The following is a 23,831-nucleotide window of genomic DNA, read 5'->3' as shown; positions in this document are numbered from 1 at the left end:
ACCAGGCGCACAGGGAAGGACACACGTCACCCAAACAGCTTCTTGCCAAAACATTTATCCTGAATCCAATTTTTTAAAAAACACAATCAGACAAATCTCAGTTGAGAGATGTTCTACTGGTCGCCTGACCTGAGCTCTTCCAAACTCTCCAGCGTCATGGAAGCCAAGAGGGCAGAAAGTCGCTCTAGGTCACCTGGGCTACAGAGACACCATGAGAGAAGGCAGTGCCTGATTCTCCAGTGGATCCTGGGTCAGGGAAAGAGTGTCATAAAGGACACGTTCAGGGTCAAATGGAGAAGTCTGAATAGGAGCGTGTCCTACAGAACATTGTGTCAATGTTGAGGCTCTGGGATGTGAGGATGGCCTTGCGGTCCTGTCAGAGAATGTTCTGCTCTTAGGAGATCCGTGATAAAGTTTTGGAGAGTCTTGAAGCCTGCCAAGCCCTCACAAAATCTTTGACAAAGTAAACATGCAGAGAGAGAGAGAAAGAGAGAGAGAGAGAGAGAGAGAGAAACAGAATGGGCAAATGTTTTTGAAGGGGGGATGCCATGGGTAAGAACCCACCTAGTGTTTGTCTCAACAAGCCCTGATCCCCTAGGAAGAGTGGCAGCTTCAGCAGCGGGAGGAGGAGAGGCCTGAGGGCCTGTTCAGGAACCGGTTTATGGGCAGGAGCAGGGAAGGTTCAGTTGGGGTGGGGGAGGCTGGAGGCAGGTAGGGTGGAAAGGCCCCGGTGGCATGCTAGCGATGTGGCCCTGGGTGTGTGGGTGTAGCCCTTAGCCAGCCTGTGCCTCGGATCCCCTAGCTGTACAAAGGAAGAGGTGCCAGCCATGCCAAGAGCAGGTGAGAAATCCCTTGATAACCTGGAGCCTGATGTTTCAATGTCTGTCACTGCTCAGAACCAACTGGAGTCCGGACCCCAGAACACTGGGCAGCAGAAACATGTTAGGACGGGCATGCAGGGGAAGTGTAGTGCCCTCAGGGCTCCCTCTCTTCCCAAAGACCCCCGCTGAGGCAATGTGGCCCCCACCCAGCAGGGCTGAAGAGCTGGGGCAGGCAGGTCTGGGCTGGGAGTTAAGCATTCTTTGCTGCCCTTGCTCAGAAAGGGGCCCCCCAAGAGCAGCAGCTTCCCAAAGCATGCTGGGAAGGCAGAGGGACTCTGGGGTTGAATATAGAGATGGTCCAAATCATTGCCTGGCCCTGGCTCTTGTTTCTCCTATTGAACCCCTACCCGCCATGCTGCTGGCCACAGGGTGAGGGATCTGGAAATACTAAGTGCAGGGCAGACCCAGGCTCTGGCCTGGTCTGACTTGATATATAAACTGGGATGTATTACATCCTTCCTCTAGGCCTCAGTTTACCCGAAAACTATAAAATGGAATAATTCGTCCCTGCTTTACCGGCTCCTGAGGAAACACAGTAATGGAGAGAAGAAAGAAACCAGTCGGTGTTCTGGAGGCCGACAGATCTGGGTTCAGATTCCGACACTGCTGCTTGCTAGTTGTAATTAGGAGCCTTCCCAGTCCAAGCCTCTATTCTTAACCATTGCAGACGGTAGTGCCAATGGACAGGGTTAAATAAATCAAGACGAAATAAGTACAAATATCTGGCATGTAGTTTATTGGTTTATTGTCTTTCTTCCCCACCAGGATGTCAGCCCCATACGGCTGGGACTTGGTCTCATACACTGCTGCACCCTAGCTCCTAGGGTGGCACCTTGCATTCAGTAGGAGCTCCCTAAAGAATGGCTGCTTGAAAGGATGAATCCATCAAGCACTCGATAAACGCTAATTCCCATCATAATTCTAAAATGTGTTGGGATAAAAAGCTTTGGAGGTTCATGGTCGTTGGGAAAGGAAACTTTAAAGGGCAAGAAATAATCCCCAGGGTTGGTGTAGGTCTGTGTGTCCTTCGTCTGACAGGCAACAAGGATGCAGGGTTGCTGGTCTTATCTAGGCCAGGAACAGACTCTGCTCACGCGAGTCAGGCATCCATGAATGAGGAAGGCTGGGACAGGAAGCGTTGCAAGTTGGGGACCCCTAATGCATCCTGTCTAATAGGGGTCCCTTGTGCTGGTTCCCTGCAGCCAGGAGGGAATGCAGGCCTAGTTTGCCCAGTGTAACTGATTATTCAAGAAAAATCCAGAAAGCAATTCCTTTTTAAAGGAAAAACACAAATGAGAGCAAACAGAACACATCTGTGGGCCAGGAGGGGCCCAGTGGTGTAGCCTGACCTTCTAGGGCAATGAGCAGAAGGTCCCCCTGGAATGACCACCTTGGGGACCTCGTCTCTGCAGGCCTCTTGGGCAGTCCCAGTCTTTGAGCCATGGGACTCAACTTGGAGGAAATGCTGACCTACCATCCAGATCCAAGAGGCCAGGAAAGAGGTCACTTCCCTGAGTCCTTGGGCTCAGGATGGCTCTAGACTTTGGGGCCCAAGCTCAGGGTAAGTCGGCTCCCACAGTGTCTGGCCCAGGTAGACGTTCACTACATGTCACTGAACAAGTCTCTTCTGGAAAATGAAGATGTGCCTCATCTAGAAAATGGGCACAGTAATGTGGGCCCATCTACCTCCCAGGGATAATGAAGGAAGCAAGTGAGATCAAGGAGACAGAGTGTTTCTGAAAATTGAAAGTGCTTCACAAACGCCAGGTATCATCATCCTCGTCGTTATTATTATGAACAGAACACCATTGCTGGAGCAGAGGAAGGGGTTCTGGGACCCAGAAGGGCAGAGAACCCACAAAGACATCTCAAGGAGGATCCAGATCAAGCCCGGCAGGACTCTTCACAGAGGGGACGAAGGCTCACCAGCTCCAAGACAGACCGTCATGGTCATAGGACACAGGCTTTCATGACTTCCTGGCCACCTGGTGTCCAGTTGAATGGGGGGCCCCAGTCAGGCTGGGCCATATATCCCAAGACAGAGGGTTTCTGGGGAAGCACAAACTCATATATGCTGCTCATGAAATAGAGAAACTATATAAATAACATAAATACTTTCCCATATATCTTAGCTATATAAATTATTCTCTTTTGCTCTAAAAACTTTATATATGTGAGGTAGACAAAAATACCCTGTGAGCTTTTCTCTTAAAGCTGGAGAAGGAGGGGATAGTGGCTGCTCTCGTCCTTGAGGACCCCAACAGGGCTGAGGTGGATCTCTCTGGGTAACTGAAAAAGAAAGGGACAGGAAGGGAGGGAGAGGGCTGCAAGAGAGGCCCCCACAACTGAGGTGCCTCAGAGTCTGCACCCAGACCCATGACCTGGGGGGTCAGTGTGGTGTCAAGTGGCCAGCCTTGGCTGAGGTCCTCTGAGTCCACCCTTTATCCTCCTGCAACCCCAGCCCTGACAGCCACAGAGTTGGGGTCCAGATGGTGGGATGGTAGGTCAGGGAGCCCTGGGCCCCAGGTTGTTCCCAAGTCCCTCTTCCATTCAGTGCAGCTTCTGCTGCCTCATGCCCAAGGCTGAGCCAGGGGGGAGGCAGAGCTGGGGTCACAGGGGAGCAAGACAGATGGGCTGAGAACAGTCTCAATACAGCAGGGACGTAGAAAAAGCTAGAAAGTGGGCCCTCGGCTGTTTTTTTCCTCCTCCTGCCAAGATGTGGGACAGCTGTGTGGGTCAGCAAAGTCGATCTAGTGAGGGGTCTCAGTCAGTTTGACTTGTTATTGGAGCCTCTGCCATCAAAGATCCTTCCAGCAACCCCAGGCTGCCCTGAGCCACTAGAGGGTGGTTCCTCTAGGCCCCTGGAGGTCTCGGGGAGGCTGCTGGGCCCAGCCAAGGGACTTTTTTCCTGGAACTGGCATGGATGAGGGTTCTGAGCACTTGGTGGATTCTGGAGTTTCCTGTTTCAGCAGAGGGTCAGGAACCCTGGGTTCAGGGGGAGAGGAAGCTTACAGGAGGGGCGTGGTGGGGCTGGCCAAGCGTCCAAGGGCTTCCCGAAGGAGGTCACTTCCTTCTGGCTGGCCTCAGGCCCTACTGTGGTAAAGCACACAGCCTTCAGCAAAATGACCCCTGTGAGGTCTTCATCCTGCAGCAGAAGAGATGCGTGCTGCTCCACGGGACTCCCTGCCTGGCTCCAGTGTCAGACGCCTCGGGGCCGCGAGCCGGTTTCTCTCCTTCCACACAGGGCCTTGGTAGGTAGCCCTGGAAAGGTCCACAGGACCCAAGGACGTTAGAAAAGTCACTTCTGTTCCTCAGGTAGGAGCCCAAGAGAGGAGCAAAGCTTAGCAAAGTCTCTGCCAGGGCAAAAGCCTGCATTAGATAAGCAGCCACAAGAGTAGCAGTGGAACCTGAATCCCAGCTCAGGAGCCAACAGTTGTTCTGCGTCACAAATACCAGCAGGTGTGGGGGCCTCATAGACCAGAGAACTCCAGCCACAGGGAGTTGACCAGAATGTATGCCAGGTCAGGCTGGAACACTGAGCTTCCATGTCCCTACTGGGTACCAGGAGGCTGTCACCCTCCTCTGGGTTGCAACTGAAGGTTCCTTTGACCCCCAAGGAAAATGAGGAGGGGTCACTGTCTCCCTGTCCAGTCTCAGCTGCACTGTCCGAGTCCCACCTTGGGACAGGCTCTCCTACACGCTGTCTGCCTTGCTGGTCTAACTGAGCAGTGCCAGGCGGCTGTGGGTAACTCAGCTGTCGGGACAAGCATGAGGCCTCAGTGCAGGCCTTTTTGAAAAACCTGGGTCACATATCTAACTAACTTGGGTCCAGTGGAGCCCAGAAAGCTTTTCTTGCTCCAAGCAAGTAGCTTCCACCACCATCTCTAGCACAGCAAAGCCACTGGTGGGGTACAAACATAAGGCACCCAGAGCTGACTGCAATCTGAGCAGGGCCAGAGGACTGGACTGGCCCATCCCAGACAGACGCCTACCTGTGCTTCCAGCGGGCACTGCCTTCCCTGCGTTCCCCCAGTGGTTTGCTGGATGGCTCCAGGCCACACATCCGGGGAATTGAGATGGTCAGATAACCTACTCCTGCCATCCTCTTGCTCTCCCTGTTTTCCTCCCTGTCCCTTCCCTCCTGCTTCAGGTTCTCAACAAGGTCCGGGACCCTCGGGTCCAGGGGCAAGGCGTTGCTTCTCTCTGCTGAGTGTGGAGGGAGGCGAGGGTCTTGGAGGGAGGAGTGGTGAGCAGCACGCTGGGTGCACTGGTGTGTGCATGGGGTGTGCACACACGCGGTGCAAGCAGGCCGCGGGAGGTCCTGGCAGGGCGGGCGGCTCCCGGGCGGCTTAGCGCTTACAGGTGTAGACGAGCTCCTGCTGCGCACACTGCTGGCACTCCACGTAGCAGCACCACTGCACCTGGCAGTGGCAGGAGAAGGCCACCAGGCGGCTCTGGGTGTCATAGCCCCGCCCGCAGCACAGGCTGCCACAGCTGGCCTCCCTGGAGCACACCCTGCCCGCTGTGCCTGGTGAGTACTTGCTGGGCCGGCAGAAGCTGGGGGAGTCCTCCATGTACACCAGGTCCCCGGGCCGCGGCGCCAGGCCCTTGGTGGGGCTGCCTGGCTTGGCAGGTGCCCACAGCTCCAGACGGCCCAGCGCCTCATTAGTAGCGCTGGACACTTTGACCGCTGAGTCGTAGCGCAGCTTCAGCACCTGGCCCGTCTCGCGAAAGGGTGAGAGCTGCTTCCAGCAGGTGCGCACTGCGCAGGAGCCCGACACACCGTGGCACTTACAGGTGGTCCTGAGGCCGCTCTTCACAGCCTGCAAAGAGAGGAAGAGTGGAGGCCTGGTCAGAGGCCTGGGCCCAGCAGCCCATGCCTGCCCCCAAGTGCAACCCAGGCAGAGGACTGTCAGGAGGATGAGAAGGGGACAGGAAGGAGAGAGACATGTGAGGGAGACAAAGAGCAAAAGACTCCCATTCCTCTAGTCAGTGCACACCTTGGTGAGAACAAACAGCATGGGCCAGATCTCAGCCCCAGCTCCTCCTCTTGGCCTGAAGTATACAACTTGTATACTTTTGTGAAGTATACAACTTGCACAACTGAACACAGCAGCCCTGGTTCACACAACTCAGTGATAAGGACACAGAATACAGAATTCAATTTTCTAAAGAATTGGAGCAATAACCAGGTGCCATGGCGCACATCTGTAATACCAGCTGCTAGGGAGGCTGAGGTAGGAGGATCACAAGTTCAAAGCCAGCCTCAGCAACTTAGCGAGTCCCTAAGCAACTCAGCGAGACCCTGTCTCTAAATAAAATATTTTTTTTTAAAAGGGTTGGGGATGTGGCTAAAGGTTAAGCACCCTGGGTTCAATTCCTGGTACCAAAGAGAGAGAGAGAGAGAGAGAGAGAGAGAGAGAGAGAGAGAGAGAGAGAGAGACAGAGAGAGAGAGAGAGAGAGAGAGAGAGAGAGAGAGAGAGAGAGAAACTGGAGCATTGGTCTCTGGTCCCTCCAATAGACCTAGATACTTATTACCCTCAGTTCTCCCACTACTGTTGTGACCTCAGCAAAGTACCCTCCTCCCTGGGCCTCTTGCATCTTCTTACCCATGAACTGGAGGAGAAGCAGGGGTTGCACTAGATCAAAATTATGGAATGATGTCCTTGGAATGAAGACCCCTGTCCAAACACATTCCTGCTTCACCAAGGCCTGGCCCCAACCGGCCCTGCCACTGCCCAGTCGCCCATGCTGCTCAGGACCCCTCCCTGTTTCTACTGCATTCCCAGGGTCGGGTAATTATCCAGAGTAGATGATGATGTTCATGCTGGGCGACTGTGGGATGGGGTGCTAGCCTCCTACAGACCTTGCTCCCCGACTCTGCACCCTGCCTGGGCAGCTGGGGGCTGTGCTCACCTTGATGCCCACATGGGTGTTGTGGGCATCAGCTCGTGCCCGCAGGTCCTTGCTTCCTCTCTTGGGCCCCAGGAAGTTGCTCAGGAACTTGGTGCTGTACTTGAGGTTGTCACCACACACACCCCACTGCCAGGCCTGCCGGCTCTCCAGGCCAGGGGAGTCGTCACAGGTGCAGCGCTCCATGCGCCCGGCACTGCAGGCCCGGGCCAGTGCATGGGTGAGGGCAGCCGAGGACACTGCATACAGGAAGGCTGTCTCCTTAAAACCTGTGCCAGGCAGCCAGGGGGCATCAGCAGGAAGGAAGAGAGAAGCTCAGAGGTTGTCTGATGCTCTCTGAGGGCAGGGGGATAGGCCCGTGGGCTTCTTGTGCTTCCTGACACTTTCCAAGCAGAGTGACCTTGGGCCTCCCGCCTGAGCATGCCACACACCTCCGGGACCACTGCTATGCTTACACCATTGGGGAGTGACCCAAACCTGGCTTCCCGGGGGACTCAGTGTCTCCTCCTGCTCTGCAGTGTATTGGGGTGGTGTGACACATGGGGAGAGGGGGAAGCAGGCCACGACCTCTGCCCAGACCCTCCCCTGCCACGAAGAGCAGCTGGCCTCGCAGGGGGCTGGTGTGTTTGTAAAAAGCCCCCATTATAGCCTTTGCACTGGACACTGGGGTCACCCAATGACCTATCTCCCTTTTGGACAGCATGCTTTCAGCAGGCAGACGGGTCACATTTGGCTCTGTCTCTCCAGCATCCAGCCCAGTGCCTGGATCGCCATGAGCCTCCATGCTTAGGGGGTGATGGGTGGGTGGAAACGCCGAGGGATGGATGCAGGAAGAAGGGAGGGAGGCAGGATGGGGGGCGGGTACTGCAAACATGGATGTGGCCAACAAAGAGACAGATGAAGCAGCAGCCTCGTGTGTTCGGCCAGTGACTAACTCCTCCAATCCTATATGCTCCTGCGCCTTGTCTCACGTGCATGTGGAGAAGGCACAGCGAGGTGGCTGGGGCTCCCTGACTCATCTGTGGGCTCCCCCAGCAACTGACTGGTGTCCCCTCTTTTGTGTCTTCCTCGATCCTCTTTCCCCCAAACCCGAAGTTAGGTCATGGCTCCCCAAGGCCCTTCTCACTCGAGGGGCCAAGTGCAGTGTTATTATTTTTACAGGTGTCATTGTTGAGCGCCCACTGCATGCCAGGCACTGTGTTGGGCAAGGGCACAGTCCTACCCTCAACAAACTCACAGTCTTGAGGGGAACTTGATTGGATTCAGGGCCCCCCAGGGCTCCCCCTCCCTCCGTCCTCCCCCACCTCCTCCCCACCTCTCTTGAGCAGGCCGGTCCTCCCCTCCAGGCTGCAGTTCCAGCGCTCATGCCGGAACTGGAACTGACACTCCAGCAGGCCCAGGTGGGCTGCGTCCCGCAGGGTCTCGGCCAGGCCGGGCTCCCTCCGGCAAAGCTGCTTCTGTCTTCGGGACAGCTTCAGCAGGTCGCACTGCTTCAGGTGGACCCCGCTCTGCGCTGGGGCTGCCGCAGTGCCCAGCCCCGGGAAGGGCGTCAGGACATCCCGCCCAGTCAGGCTGGAAAGGGTGACAGGAGGGGGACGGGTGAGCCATGGGGTTGTGACAGGGCAAGGCGAGCGATGACAATCCCCATGGGTGTGGGGCAGGTGACGAAAAGTGGCCCTGTTGGAAGACTCCTTCTTGGCGCTTCTTTACTGCCCTTTGGGGCAGCCCGCCAGCCCCACAGTGGGTATGTCCCCATCTTACAGAAGAGGAGACCAAGGCGCTTATGACAGGATTAGTGCAGAACCTCAAATCCAAGTTTCCAGATTCCAGTTTCCGCTCTTCCCTGTCCTATTTCCCAAATTCGCCCAATTAGAGAAATCGTCTGGGTGTTTTTTTCTCTTTATATTTTTTTAGATGTTGATAGGCCTTTATTTATTCATTCATATGTGGTGCTGAGTATTGAACCCAGTGCCCCACACATGCTAGGCAGGCACTCTACCACCAAGCCACAACCCCAGTCCTGCCTGGGTGCTTTTTAAAAATACAGATTCCCAGAACCCACTTAGCAATTCTGATTCTATTGCTCTGGAGTGGGGCCTGGGAATCTGTATATTTGCCACATCCCCTGGGCAGCTGATAAGATTGGGGAAGTTTGGGGAACATTGCACAAAGCATTGGTGACCTCCCAGAGGAGGACATCTTCTTAAGAGGGGCAGGTTTAAGGGATGTAGATGTGAAGAAAACACCCAGGCAGAGTTCCCCATGTCCCACCTCTCTTGCATTATATCACTGCCCAGTAAAACCTGGATTGTTTCCTGAACCCCAGGTACATTGTCAATCATCTGGCCATTTGAAGCCTCGTGTAGTAGGTGCTTGGGGGAAGGAGGAAAGGAAGAAAGGAAGGAAAGAAGGACGGCAGGCAGGTAGGCAGACTGACAGACAGATGGTTGGGTGAAGGCAAATCCCAGTCTTCTTATCCTATATCCAAGATCCCTTGATTCTGGAGTCAGGTACCAAATTCTAAGCCTGACTCTGTCACTTCCTAGCCGTGCAAACTTGAAGCCTGGGTTTTCTCCTTTGCAAAGTATAAAGAGCGATCTTCTCTACTTTCCCAGGGTTGCTGCGTGGATTACCTGAAAAGCACGAGCCTCAGCCCCAGGGAAACTCACAACTTGCCATCCTGCTAGCTGGGTCCCAAGCTTCTCCCTTCTGCAGAATGTCTTCCTCTCTAACTGGGCAGAGTCTCCCTTTGTCCAGAGGAGGAGACAGCGGTTCTCTGAGGAGGCAGTGATGGGCTCAGGTATACAACTGCTCAGCAGCAGAGTGGGATTAGAATCAGGGCTCCACCTCCCTCCTTCCAGAAGCTCTCTGTGACATGGTGCTACTAGGTCAAGATGTTTGCTGTCCCCTGCCCTGGCACCCATATGGGTGGATTATAACTCATTCCAGGACCCAGCTGGAAGAAGCACCCCTTCTTGGAATAGGCCAGCTTTGTAACCAGGGTCAAAAAGCAATGGTGGAACCAGACAATGGCTCCTCAACTCCTGCTTCAATATGGCACTTGTCACCATTGCTCATGTGTCACTGGCCAAGGTAAACCCCGTGGCCAAGTTCCAAGGGTAGGAGGGGCCATCATCCCACTGAGCCAAGGGCACAGGCTCTCCTATTTGGAGTCACCTGCCTTCCTCAGGACTTTTGGCTGGATGCCACACCCTCTCTGTCTGCCTGGAGAATACGAAGTGTCGCTAGAGGGTGTGGGTCTTGGCCAGACCCCAGGTGCCCTGTAGATCCCAAATCCATCAGGTGCAGCCAACCCAGTGTGGAGCATATCTCTGAAACCTCCGAGCAGAGACAGATGCTATCAGGCTCCTCCAGGCCAGCCTGGCCCTGGGCTCCTCTCCCAGACAGGGTGAGGGCAGGGGCCCGTTAATCATTAATCTGGGGGCAAATGGGTAAATTTCCAGTCCACCAGGCCTATACCCAAACCCCTCCCTACAACCTAGCAGGAAAGCTCAGAGCTTGACCCTTGACAGGTCTGGAGCAGAACCTGAGGTCAGCTGTGGCTGAGGAGGACCCGTCTTGACTGACTTCCAACTTGGGGGCTGCTGCAGAGAGCCCACACGTCCTCCTCACCCCAACAGGGGCTGGTGGAAGGGGAAACTTTTGCTTACACAATTCCTGTTTCAGAAGTTGGGACCTTCTTGTAGAAGCTGATTGACAGACCAGAGAACAAACAGGGAGTGATGGGAATTTTGGTCAATGGGGCTGCACATTCTTCAAGGCCTGTCTCAAACTCCATTTTGAGAATATTAGCTATTTTTATTCTATCATTATAACTATATATATATCATATTATAAAAATACATTATATATTATATTAATTGCATTAAGTGTTATACTATGTATATATTAGTATATCTGCCTTTTTTTTTTTGGTTCCTATTACTGAGTCATTAAAATAACTATTGTGGACCCCTAATTGGGTCAGCTGCCCACATATTCCTTCTACCTACACAGCTACCATGTGGTCCCTATTGGCCATTTCATATTGCATGACCTTGCTGTTCTGATCTGTTGATTGGGTCAATGGAGATCACATGACCCAAGCTGAGCCAATCAGTCCTTTCTATGGGAATTTTGAATTTGAATAAGAGTGCATACAGTTGCTTTCTCTCCCTTTCTCTCTTTGGGTGACTGTGCCTGTGACATAAAAGATAAACAGAGGGAGCCAACCCAAAGAGGGAGGAAAAGAATGAACCAAATGAATTGGGAGAACCAGAGACGAGACTAGGAGGAACATTTTAGGCCCTGGTCCCAAGGTCTTCCTGAGGCTTGGTTGTGCTCTTGCCTAAGACATGCCTAACTGCAGAGTAAAGGCTGAGAGTTGGTTTGTCTAGCTAAGAAACTTGTCCTTTGTTATAACATTTTGACAGCTGTAGAGTACCAGAATTTTCTAAGCTGCACTGTGAACCAGGCTCAGTAAACACCCTTCCACTCATCTCCAGTCACTGATTTTAAAATTTTCATGTAATAGGTCCTGAGATTGATGGTTCCCAAAGTCCAGTATAAAGCCTGTTAATTTTATTAGCGGTAATGATACTTAGTAGCGATTAATGGTCAGGAAAGGCAGCCAACCGCACAGAGGCCTCAGGCCACACTGGGCCCTGGTCTGCCCGGGGCTGCTCTCCATGAAGTTTCCCTGGTACGATTTGGTGGGGGTCCCCACAACCTAAGGGTAGTTCCAAGAATGAGTTTTCCTTTCATAAATTTGCAGCTTGGGGTTATACTTCCTTTCAAGAAAGTACCATGACATCAAATTTAGAAAAATGACTCAATCTATTTCCATAAACAGTACTAGTGACTACCCCTCCGCAAGGCCATTCTATGACAACTGCTAGGGAAGCGTTCTTCCTGGGTCCCAGGAGAACTCTGGGCTTGACAGGCTCCAGCCCATTCGGGGTGCAACAGCTGTAATTCCCTCCCCTGGAAGAACCCCAGACCTGAGAACCCTCCCATGGGATCCCTGGAGGAAGTCTCCATTCCCCACATGTTAGCTGGACCCCATGGGGTAAGACAGAACTGGAGAGGTTCCAGTGAGCTTCATGGGTCTTATGAATCCAGACACTGGGGGTTTGAAGGAAGACACTGCCCTGCGGTCAATCCCTCACTATCAGCCACAGAAGGAGCCAGCATTCTGAACTGAAGAGCAGAGAAGCCATCATTTGTGAGCTTGCTAACTGGTCTCAGGGGTTGGGGTCAGCAGTTCCTTAGGACCTCTGCCTAAATTGAGTGCTCCTGTGCCGTCTGGGCCCATCACGCCATCAGGCTGCGCCTGCTCTGGCCCAGCATGTCCGCACCCCTCCTGTCCCCCTTGGCCTCCCCCAGGTTGACTTCCAACCTCTTTTCCCAGTGAGAAAGCCATAACCACATGACCTGCTTCTTTCTCCTCCTTTGGTTACCCCCAGGCTGTGCTCCCCTGCTTTCTGCAGCTTCTCAATCCATGTCCCTAATGGTCAGGGTGGTCCTCAGACCAGAAGCCTCCACCCCACACACACAATGGGATGCCCTCTGGCTCTGACCCCAGGGCACCCATGACCACATCCACCCCTGGAGTGAGAAAAGCCAAAGGTTCCCTCAGGACTTATCTCACAGTCACCCACTCCCAGGTCCCCTCTGTCCACTTCTGGCCCTTCCGCCCTCCTCCTTCAGCTCTCTCACACTCCAAGCTGCAGATCTGGCTCAGCTGCCCCATCAGGGTGGATTTGGAAGAAGCAGCAGATGGTTCCTAGGGCCCTGGGGAAAGCTTCCTAGGGAAATGCTCTTTGACGTCAGCAGGACCCCAAGGGGCGTCCAAGCCCCAGGCTGGAACTGGAGCTCACCCTTCAACAATCACCTGCTGCCTGCTGGAAGGTGGGGACCCGAGGACCTCATCCCCAAGGCTGCTCTGGCCTGGGCAGTCTGGTCATCTAACAGATATGAATTGGCTTGTGGGAGAGCCGGATGGGAGCCAGACCGCCTGGGTTCAAACCCCACCTGGGCTGCCTTAGGCAGGGTGCTTCACCTCCTGCCCGTAACAGCAGAACCCGCCTTGCAGGGTTGCTGACGTTAACATCTGGAGAGCTCTTATAACAGTGCTGGAAACACAGTAAGTTATAGGTGTCATTATTGAGCGCCCACTGCATGCCAGGCACTGTGTTGGGCAAGGACACAGTCCTACACTCAACAAACTCACAGTCTTGCAGGGGAATTTGATTGGATTCCGGAGTCACCCCAAACTCTTCCAAGGCCCCAAGGAGCAGGAGAAAGAACAAAGCCTTGCACTGGCCTGGTTCCCTGAGGAACAACCAGTAGGTGAATTCCTGGTACCATCTAGGTGACGACCTGACCTTGGCCAGTCCAACCCTGCCTGGAGTGGGAGGCATGGGGGTTGCAAGGAGGCCAGAGGAAGCGCCTGGGGAGCACTCCGGGCTGTCTGGGGAAGGCTGAGCAGGTGGGAGCTTCTCTCATCACTTGGGGGAGCCCCAGGCTGTTCTTCCAGACCAACCCCCACCTTGTTTCTGCTCCACAGAGTCTGATGGTTCAGCAGAGGCTGCCCCCAGTTGGGGGGCGGGAGGACAAGGTGGGCTGTTTCCAGGGCACCAGGCAATGCCAGCGTGTCTGGACCTCTAGACAGAGGTGCCAGGAGCTGTGCCTGGCACCAGGGCCCATGCCAACCGCAGGCAGCTTCCTGAGAACCAGGAAAGCCTTGTGCTGCCTGAGGCCTCGGCCCGGCCGGGCAAAGCCCCATTAGATGCTCCTGATAGCAGGCTTCCGCTGCGGGGCCATTTGCATGGTCGCTGCTCCTTTGTACTTTCATCTCCAGCATCTCAGCCCACCTCTCCTGGCCTCACTGAGCCCCCCTCACCCCGACCCGCTCCACGCTCTCCACTCCCCACCCCTCCCATGCAGGGCAGTTGGTGTTGGCGGCACCTGACCAGCGTGGAGCTGGCTGGATGTACTTCAGAGAGGGGAGCCCTCTACTCCCACCTCACCCGGGGACCACTCGCCTCCCCTCACCACAGAGGGGCCCCTGGGTTGTCCAGGGCACCCCCTTCTGGGCAGTGCGTCCCCTTCTCCACCTTTAGGCCCCTTTCTCCTCTCCAGGACTCCACATCACCTTGGACCTCCCTCACGGTGACTCCCTTACTGGTCAGCCTGGCAAGGTCAACAGCTACCATTTCTTACCTGTGCTCCAACTGTCCCCACCCCTCCTTAACGCACCTGCTTGTCATTTATACCTGTATTCACTGACCACCTGCTTCATGCCAGGTCCACCCACAAACACCAGGCCACGCTCTGCTTCCCCGTTCAGGCCTTTCTTCCTTCCCAGCTCTTAACCCCAGGGCCCCACGACCCCACCCCAGGGACTGAATCTGGCCACCATCTTCCCCACTCCAGAGTCTCATCCCCCACCCAGTCCCTGCTCCAAGAGAAAAGAGCCCAGCCCAGCTGTGGGCTTTGTCTCTCCAGGAACAGCTCCACTTCCTGTTTCGCCCAGGCTGCCTGCTGAGGAGGGCATCAGGGAGACACTGCTCCAAGCTGAGTGACAGCCACAGCCAGCGCCAGCACACTCTGCATCTCAACCATCTCCAGATTTAGAGGGTGGCTGGATCAACATCTGTGGAGGAAATGCTTCTCCTCCCGCCCGCTCCGCCCCCCTTTTTGCTCAGGCTCAGACTGAAGCTGGGAGAGGAAGACTTTGTCCCTGGTATGCATAGTTCTGGTGGCAGTGACCATAGAGGGTCCTCAAAGTCAATCCTGTGCAAAGGGATCCCTCACCCTCTAAGTCTGGGTTATAGCACCTCCCCAGACCCTTGGCTGGGTACAGATGTACATCTCTAGGATCATCATGTTTGAAAGCCGGCCAGACCCTGCAGGATCATGTGGCAGAAGCTTTGCCCTGGTGGCTCCTGGGAGGCAACTTAGAGGCTGCTGCGGGGAAGCAGAGGACAAGAGCCTTGCCAAGTGGGCGGGTCTCTGCTTGGACCCATCTGGTGCCCTGGGAATTCATGTAGGATTTATGGCCCAAGGTGAATTCAACGCAGCGCTGGGACATGCCCCAGCTTTTCTGGTTGCTTCTACCAAGCCTGACAGTTTCTGCTTTCAGTCTCAACATAACCCTTCAAGGAAGCAAAATCAGTCATTGTCATGGCAAATGTCTAAGGAGATGGGACACAAGGCAGGTTTTAAGGGAAGGAAGTCTGGTCTGGACTCCTCTGACCACCTGAGGGTAGAGGAGGTAGAACCTCAAGAAGGGAGAGGAGGGCCTTCTGTTTGTTAATTTATTTATTTTGGTCCTGGGAATTGAACCCAGCCAGGCTTTACCACTGAGCCCCTGCCCCAGCTCTTTCTTAGTTATTTATTTGAGACAGGATCTCACTAAGTTGTTAAGAGCTTCGCTAAGTTGCTGAGGCTGGTGTTGAACTTGTGATCTTCCTGCCTCAGCCTCCCGAATCGCTGGGATTACAGGTGTATGCCACAGTGTCTAGTTCTTCCGTTTAAAAGCTGCTTTTCCCTGGTCTGACACTCAGTATTTTTTTGACCAAAGGTCAAAAGTCAGAAGTTAGACTTACAGATGTGGCCTCCCTTTTCATACTAAAGTGTGACAGTCTGATGCAGTACCAGGAGTACTGAGAACCTACTTGACCAGATAGAGGGAAGAGCAAAGGGGAGGTTCATATAGAGAGAAGGGAGAGCCCATCGTGGTGAGGGGGAGAAGTGGAGAGAATGGGACTGGAAGCCTTAAAGGTCAGCCTCCCTGGCTTCCTGAGTTCACGGGGCCAGCCCCAAGTCAGGGGAGGAACAGCCCTCGGGCACAGGGCAGCAGGAGAGGAGAATCTAGGGGGAAGCAAGGGCCAGCAAAAGGGAGAAGTCACTGCCCACCCAGACACTCACTGCAGGCCAGGGGGTGACACCAAGGACTGTGGGGGACAGAGCCAACCGTAGAGCCCCAGGACCTCTGCCAAAGGGAGCTACGAGCGCATGAAAGCCAGGTACAGTGGTGCACGCCTCTAATCCCATGACTTAGGAGGCTGAGGCAGGAGGATCTCAAGTTCAAGGCCAACCTGGACAATTTAGTGACACCCTGCCTTAAAATCAAACTTAAAAAAAACAAAACAAACAAACAAACAAAAAAACAAGACTGGGATGTAGCTGAGTGGCACAATGTTTGTCTAGATTGTGTCAGGGCCCGGGTTCAACTCCTAGTGCTGCCATACCCACACAAAAAGTAACGGATCAAGAGTTGAGCACACCTAGTTGCCCCTATACATGCTAGTGAAGTGCAAGGGTGACAGGGTAGAGGGGAGAGGGATTGAAGGAAGAAGCATGCCTCAGGTTGGCACTCAACAGGCAGCATAAGGCAGGGGTGAAGGGAAAGGGTTGGCTGTGGATTCTGGTAAGCTAAAATTCAAATCTTGGCACTGCTAGCCACTAGCCGTGCTACTTTGGGCAAAGCACTTGGCCTCTCTGAGCTTTTTTCCGACTCATTTATAAAAGAGGCTATTCATGCCAGTACCCATCTCCTGGGTTACCACAATGGTAAAATGAGATAATGCACGGAAAGTGTTGAGCATGGGAAAGATTCAATGTGTTTTGAATTGTACACAGTTGGGATAAAGATATAGAGAGGAAGGAATAGATTTTAGCAAAGATACTCCTTAACTTGGATGCTCTAAGGCAGATCACTAGATTTCATGGACTCTATGTATAGAGAGCATTTTTGCATATGTATATATAATATATATAATAAATAGTATATATTACATGTATTATATATTTTATTTACTTACTTTAAAAATGTTTAGGGATCAAATCCAGGACCTTGCACATGCTAGGCAAGCACTCTTCCACTGAGCTACATCCATAGCCCTATATACATTTATTTAACCTTCAAAATAACCCTGAGAGATAAAGATTATTCCATTTTACTGATGGGAAAACTGAGGTCAGAATACTTGACTTGCCCTGGGTCAGTTAATAAGTGATAAATGGAGGATATGAACTCCTCCATTGTCCCTTATACCACAGCAGGGCCTGGGTCACCTCCCATCTTGCTCCAATTGACCCCAGAGTGAGGATCACCTTTATAGATGACCTGGCCCACCCCTCCAGAATCCAGCTTCTACCTGAGCACACAATCCCAAAGGCGCCAGGATCTCCCTTAGGCAATTTCAGCCGGGAGGACACCTGCTCTGTTTCCCTCCCTCCTCTGTCTCCTCCTCAGTCACAGAAACTCTACCACCATCCACTGAGGGGGTTGGTTTGACCCTGAGCCCAACTCGGGAGCCCAAGTCCTCAGGGGTTACAGCTCGGCCAGGGACAAGTTGGCCCAAATTCCTTCCCAAAACACGATGATTCTTATCAGAGAGGGTTGGCTTTTAATCCACCACCCCAAAGCAGTAAACTTTCTTTTACCCTTTCTTTCCTCTTACCCTGTTTTACTCAGGACCCAATACAATCTCTTTAAAAAATTTTTTTAAATAAAAATGATGGTATCCAAATACATTAAATGCTTAGGAATAATTTAAAAAAAATATTTTGCAAGATCAGCACACTGAAAACTACAAAGCTGCTAAGGGAAATTTTAAAAAGTCCTAAATAGATAGAATCAACTGGCTTATGAAGCAGAATATTCAGTGGTAGAATGTCAATCTCCCATTGATTGGTTTATTACCGTTGCAATCAAAATCTCAGAAGGCTTTCGTGGGCATGTTGACAACTGGTGCTAAAATTTATGTGGAAACACAAAGGAACTGAGTGGTCAAAAAGATTTGGAAAAAGAAGGACAAAGTTAGAGAACACAGAGCATTTGGTTTATAGATTTACTATAAAGCAACGTTAATCAATACTGTATGGTATTGGCACAAAGATAGGCACATAGATTAATGGAAAAACACATCGAAGGTTCAGAAATGGACATACAGATATTAGACCAATTGATTTACAAAAATGATGCAATGGATAAAAGCTCATCTTTTCAACAAATGGCACTGGAAAAAGCCCCAGGTGGGAAGCAATATGCCTCAACCCTTACCTCACACCATACACACTCAAAATGCAGCATAGACTTCAGCGTAGAAGCTAAAATTGTGCAGTTTCTAGAAGAAAACATGAGAGGAATTATCCACAACCCACCCAAAATTTGCAGAGATTTCTTGGATAGGACAATAAAAAAAAAACCACAGAGGGAAAAGTCGATAGGTACACTGAACTTTGTCAAAATGAAAAACTTCTGCTCTTCAATAAGAAAATGAAAAGGGAAGCCACAGCCAGGGATAAGATGTTGCCAATATTTTCAGACAAAGGATTTGGATCCAAAATATATTAAGAACTCTTAAAATTCATTACCAAGAAGACAAATAACCCAATGGAAAAGTTCAAATGACCAGTAAGTCATGAAAACAAACATCCAACATCCCCTCATCAATGGAGCCATGGAGATAGTAATGCACACCCACTAAATTGGCCACAACGAAGGTGAATGGTAGTCGGCAAGAATATGGAGCAACTGGAACTGCATAATATGGTACTATCACTTTGGAAAACCATTCGGCCATTTCCTATAAGTCAAACATATTCCTACCATATGATCCAACCCTCCAGTCCTAGACCATTCTGTAAGAGAAATTAAAACATAGGTCCACAAAAGAGGTGCACATGGGTCTTAGACTAGCTTTATTGAGAGCAGCCTAAAACTGGAAATAATCCAAATGGGAAATGAATGCACAAAATGTGGTACATCCATCTAATGGAATAGTACTTGGGAATAAAGAGGAAAGAGCTACCAATACATACAACATGGATGAATCTCAAAATGTTAGGTTGAGCAAAAGAATCCACACATGAAAAGCTTTGATTCCATCTACACAAACACTGTAACAGCAGAACTAATCTATAGTGACAGAAAGCAGGGGATTGAGATAGGCTGGGGCTGGTGAAGAAGGGAAAGGTTGGTTGATCACAAAGAGGCCTGGGGATTTTCTGGGGTGGTGGAAATGTTCCATAGAATAATCGTGGTCAATACAAATGTGTTGCACAGGAATATACATTTTTTAAAACTCAGTGTACTTAAAAGGCATGAATTTTATTATGTGAAATAATAATTTGGAGAAATTAGAGTTTATGTTTTCTTTCTGCAATGGAACCCCAATGGCGGCACCCCACAAACCTTCCATCCTGGGAGACAGCCTGCCCCAAGACCACAGGCTATCAGGTGGGCTCTCAGAGGATGCCACGATGACAGGGGGACCAGGGCTCAGGGGGCAAGTTTGTTCGGCTTTCTATACTGTCCTTGGTCAAGTCACTTGTTTCCAGTGTCTTCAGCATCTGCAGGTCCCACGGTTTCCCAGCCTGACAGGCCTGGTCCTGGCACTGGAAGTCTAGGATTTCCCAAGAGGGTATGCTTTGGCCTGGATAACTCAGGGATTCTGCAAATCTTAACTTCTGTGCAGTTTTATAAACAAGTGCCCTGCTTATGTGATAAACCAGGCCCATGCCAGGTCCTGTCACTCAATCCAGTTTTTAGTCCTCCCAGGAGCTTTGTAACTAGAAGGCATTCCTGTGAACGCAGCTTTTCTTTGGTGATGCTTTCTAAAATGGCATCTGCACTGAGTGAATGTCTTCCCTTTCTAGGGACAGGACAAGAAGCTTATGGAAACATAGTCCTGGATTTGAATCCAGACTTTGCCTTTGGCTAGCCGTGTGACTTTGGGCAGATGTTTTCACCTTGCTGAGCTGTGGGTGATGACACTACCCATTTTATAGGAAGGTGTGAGGTTTTATTGAACAACGAATGATTGGCTCACCTCTGGGGCATCACACAGTCGTAGCTCAGGAAGCCATTTTCTGCAAGGCATGTAACATAGACTCAAGGCAGGACCTAGTTTCTATCTTGCCCCCACTAATTTGTGTGACATGGGGTGAGTCACTGAATCTTTCTGACCCTCAGTTTCCTTTGGAAATCATACTTCAGGATTGGTTCTGAGGATCTGATGAGAAAAGAGGCTGCATCAGAAGGTGATTTGTAAATTTCTCTGCAATTTATGTTACTGTTCCCATCAACAGAATTAGGATCTAAGTCCAAAAGCACAAAAGCACCTGAGGCCATGGCTGTCTCACTGTGCTAGGGGTTCTTGTTCTGAAAAATGGGGATAATAATGCATGCCCTTTTTAAAGCAGGGGGTTGGTCACTTCCAAATCCAAAGCCTGATTGCAAAGTCCCCCCTAGAAGATTGTTCTCACCAAAATCATCCTCGCCTACTCTCCTGATAGCCAAAATTTCTTTTACTAGGAAATAAATGAAAGCACTTCAAGTTATAGTCAGAAGTATGACTTAGCAAGCAAACAGCCTGGGGAAGAGAGAGACATTGCTTCACATTTTCACTAAAGTGTGGAAGAGTGATATCAGATTCCTTCCAAAGAACAAATTCAGATAGGAATCTGGAAACCTGGCATTAATTGAGTCCAAGAGGGTTTCCTCAGTGAGAGTCCCAGCTGAATCCTGTCCATTCTCTGGGACCCAATACTTAACAGAATGAGGCCCTAATTTTATCTTACTCTCCACACATTTGTCCTGGTCCCCAGACTGGGGTGGTGGTGGTTTGGGTATACTCTAGCAGCTCTGCCTGCCAGGGCCCCTGACCTGGAAGAGGTGGTTTCAAACCCCTTGGACTGGACTTAGCCCTAGCTGACCATCTTCCCTCTCTTTTCCAAGGATGTGTCTATTCACAGCCCCCAGATTCTAACCCTGTGCACTGTTGAGAACTCTCTTCCCTTCCAATACACCAGCCAGGGTGGTCCAGACCCCCTGGAACCCCTCTCCTCCTACCCCACCCGACCTTCGCTCCTACCTCCAACCATAAAACCCAAGCAAACAAAAGAATTGTGGAAATGAGCCGATGTTCAAGGGGATGTCCTTGTCTTCTCCATTCCAGTTCAGAAACCTCTCAGATGGGGGCTGGGGAGATAGCTCAGTCGGTAGAGTGCTTGCCTTGTAAGCATAAGGCCTTGGGTTCGATCCCCAGCACCCAAAAAAAAAAAAAAAAAAGAAAGAAACCTCTCAGATGTCCTCTGGGACATTAAGATACTGTATCTGATTTCCTTACTACTATTACTATTAACAACAACAATAATAATAACAATAATCGTTACCATTAGTTGAACATTTACTATGTGTTAGACAGCATCCTAAGTGCTTTACATGTACTAACACACTCCTCTTATGAAGCAGGCACTGTTATTCTCATTTTACAGATCAGAGTCTGGTGGACAAAGCCATTAAGTACCTTTTTTTTTTTTTTTCTTCCTTTTTTTGCGGTGCTGGGGATTGAACCCAGGGCCTTGTGCTTACGAGGCAGACACTCTACCAACTGAGCTATATCCCCAACCCACCCATTAAGTACCTTGAACAAGAGCACCCAGCTAGCAAGTGGGAAGATCCAACTTGAGTTTGTGCCCACCCATATGTCCTTCCTGCTGGGGCAACTCCTTCAAGCCTGAAATCCTGGGAAAACAAACATCACATATGTGCACTGCTCTTGGGGTGAGTCGCATATCAAGGTCAAGTCTTCCTTTGTACAAAGGAAGAAACGGAGGCCCTGAGACCAAGTGATCATCAGTAAGTTGGACCCAGGGCTAGGGTCTGGGCTGACAGTCTTTTCCATATATTCCAAGGGAAGCCACTGCCTACAGCCCAGGCATGTAATTTCCAGGGGTCATGACCTGGAAATTAGCCTGCAGCACTTATTCCAGTCTGCAAAGGACTCCTCAGACCCTTGCACACCCCTCCCTGGTGGATTCCTAAGAGCAGCCTCTGGCAGGTCGCTTGCTGGGTGTTTTCTTGCCTTTGCTGTGGTCTGACAGTAAGCTTCATCCAGTTTACCGGTAACCACCCCCCCAAAAAAGGGAAGGTTTAAAGTCACAGATACAGGTGATTGGAGTCAGTTTTAGGTGAAGGTCAGGAAGATGCCTTCTCATCCACGAATGATGTCTGCCTCCATCCCAACCCCACCACGTCCCTGGAATTCAGGGTCAGAGAAGAAGAGACTTGGAAATAATTGCCCTATAACTTTTGCTCCAAACATTCCCCTCATGGTTACCGCCCACTCTCCTGGCAGGTGTCACCCCAGCAGTGATCCTCCCTTTCCAACCATGTACATCCTCTAAAATGGGCCTCTCTCCCTTTCTTTGTCATTTTCCTGAGCATTCGCCCGCTGCCAGGTCTCTGACAGTTCCTTTTCAGCCTCCAGCTGACACTCCCCAACACCCGCGGTTCCCCATCCCTGTTGGATCAGCAAGCTCTTTGGCCTTCGCAACAATCCACTCCCACCCATGCGCCCAGTCCTCCAGATCTCCCCTTCGCAGGGCGAAGGCAGAGGGCACGGAAGGAGTCCGAGGCAAGGACTGTGACTGACCAGAGCCCAGGATGGGGGCACACAGGGCACGCGAGTGAGAATCCAGAAAGGACATCAGAGAGAGGGGCGGACGCTGGACGGACAGGGACAGGACAGAGCGCGCTGGGACAGACAGGGCCAGGATCTGAGGCGCGTGCAGAGCCCTAGAGCTTGGGCTGGAGTCTGACACCCAGCGGGGTGAGGAAAACGGAGGCATAGGAAACCAAAAACTTGGACTCTCGAAGGGGTGATCTGAATCTGAACCCGGGAAGCCTGAGACCAGCCAGCTCAGGGAACGAATTCCGCCACCTCAAGGTGGTCTGGGTCTCTCCTGGGAGAGGCTCTGAGTTCGAGGCCTCCCCGGAGCCAGGGACAGTGGACGGGGGAGCGGGGAGCTGGCCCTGCCGTGGTGGGAGGGGGGCGGGCCGGGACGCGGCGGGCACTGACCCGAAGTAGGCGGCGGCGGCGGCGACGGCGGGCAGCGCCAGGAGGCAGAGCGCGGCCAGGGCCAGCGTGGGCGGGGGGCGCATGGTGCCGGCGGCGCGGCGCCCTCTAGCATCTCCCAGCGCGGCTCGGCGCTCGCAGCGCCGCCACCTGCCGCCCGCGGGACTTTAAACCCGGGTGGGGCGGAGCGGGAGCGGCGAGGGGAGGGAGCGGCGCGGGAGGGGCGGCCCCCGGGCGGCGAGCCCCCCGCCCCATTGGTCCCGCCGTCCTAGCCCCGCCCCGTCGCGGGTGGGGCCGCGGGCCTAGGCCCGCCCCTAGCTCCCTCTCCCACCGCCCCAGGTGAGAGCTCACCTGGCGCCGCGCGCCCACCCTGAGACGCCGCAGCGGAACGTGAAGCCCCCAGTCCCTGGAGAGGCAGGATGGGGGTACCAAGACGAGACTGATGTAGATTCTGCCTCTCCCGGGCGGGGCGGAGGGGCGCGCAATCTCTCCAAGCTCCTGGAGTGTGCGGAAAATCCGTATAGTTGTCAGCCTTCCTGCCCAGAGGGTGCAGGTCCCTCCCGCCGCAGTCCCGGGACTTGCTGAGTGAGGGCAGGGCCGATCCTAACGCTGAGCCTCACTCCGGTAGAAATTCATACCCAGTGACTGGGGAGATCCTCTTGCTGAGCAAGAGGAGTCTTTGGTCAGAGGGGAGGATGAAAAGGGAGCCCTGGGTTTTGTTGTTGTTGTTTGTTTGTTTGGTTGGTTGGTTGGTTGATTTTTATTTTCTAAACGGGATGCTGATCGTCACTGGCAAGGCGCATAGCGTGGGTCTCAGTGGGTGTTTCACAAAATGCTGTTGATGTTTACCAGGACAGAAATTATGACTCTGGGCCGTGTGGCAGGAACAGCCATAGAGGGAAGAGAGACCTGCTTTCTAAGGTGTGTAGATGCCAGAACTTCTAGCCGATGGGTCCTCGACCCCAAAGTTCTATTTTGCTTATTCTTTTTAAAAGTTTTAAGTCTGAGCTGGGTGCGGGGCGGGGGCAGGGCACACCTGTAATTCCAGTGATCAGGGAGGCTAAGACAGTAGGATCATAAGTTCAGGGCCAACCTCAGCAACTTGGTGAGACAAAATAAAAAATAAAAAGATGGAATGTAACTCACTGGTGTAATACCCTG

General features: G+C 52.2%; 1 protein-coding gene and 1 non-coding gene across 2 annotated transcripts; both read right to left on the bottom strand.

Moving 5' to 3' along the window:
* Positions 1-1,609: 1,609 nt before the first annotated feature.
* Positions 1,610-22,800, bottom strand: Wnt9b (Wnt family member 9B). Its single transcript, XM_047544743.1, has 4 exons — positions 22,674-22,800; positions 8,111-8,367; positions 6,799-7,064; positions 1,610-5,704 (listed from the first exon to the last, which is right to left on the bottom strand). Exons 1-4 carry the CDS (start codon positions 22,754-22,756, stop codon positions 5,231-5,233), a joined length of 1,080 nt encoding a protein of 359 aa, XP_047400699.1. The 5' UTR covers positions 22,757-22,800; the 3' UTR covers positions 1,610-5,230.
* Trnat-cgu (transfer RNA threonine (anticodon CGU)) lies at positions 21,146-21,219 on the bottom strand. The gene has a single exon. It is a non-coding gene; the product is annotated as a tRNA-Thr (tRNA).
* Positions 22,801-23,831: the final 1,031 nt, after the last annotated feature.

The sequence above is a fragment of the Sciurus carolinensis genome, chromosome 3 (genome assembly GCF_902686445.1).
Source record: "Sciurus carolinensis chromosome 3, mSciCar1.2, whole genome shotgun sequence".
NCBI classification, from domain to species: domain Eukaryota; kingdom Metazoa; phylum Chordata; class Mammalia; order Rodentia; family Sciuridae; genus Sciurus; species Sciurus carolinensis.
This window is presented reverse-complemented; position numbering and strand designations above follow the sequence as displayed.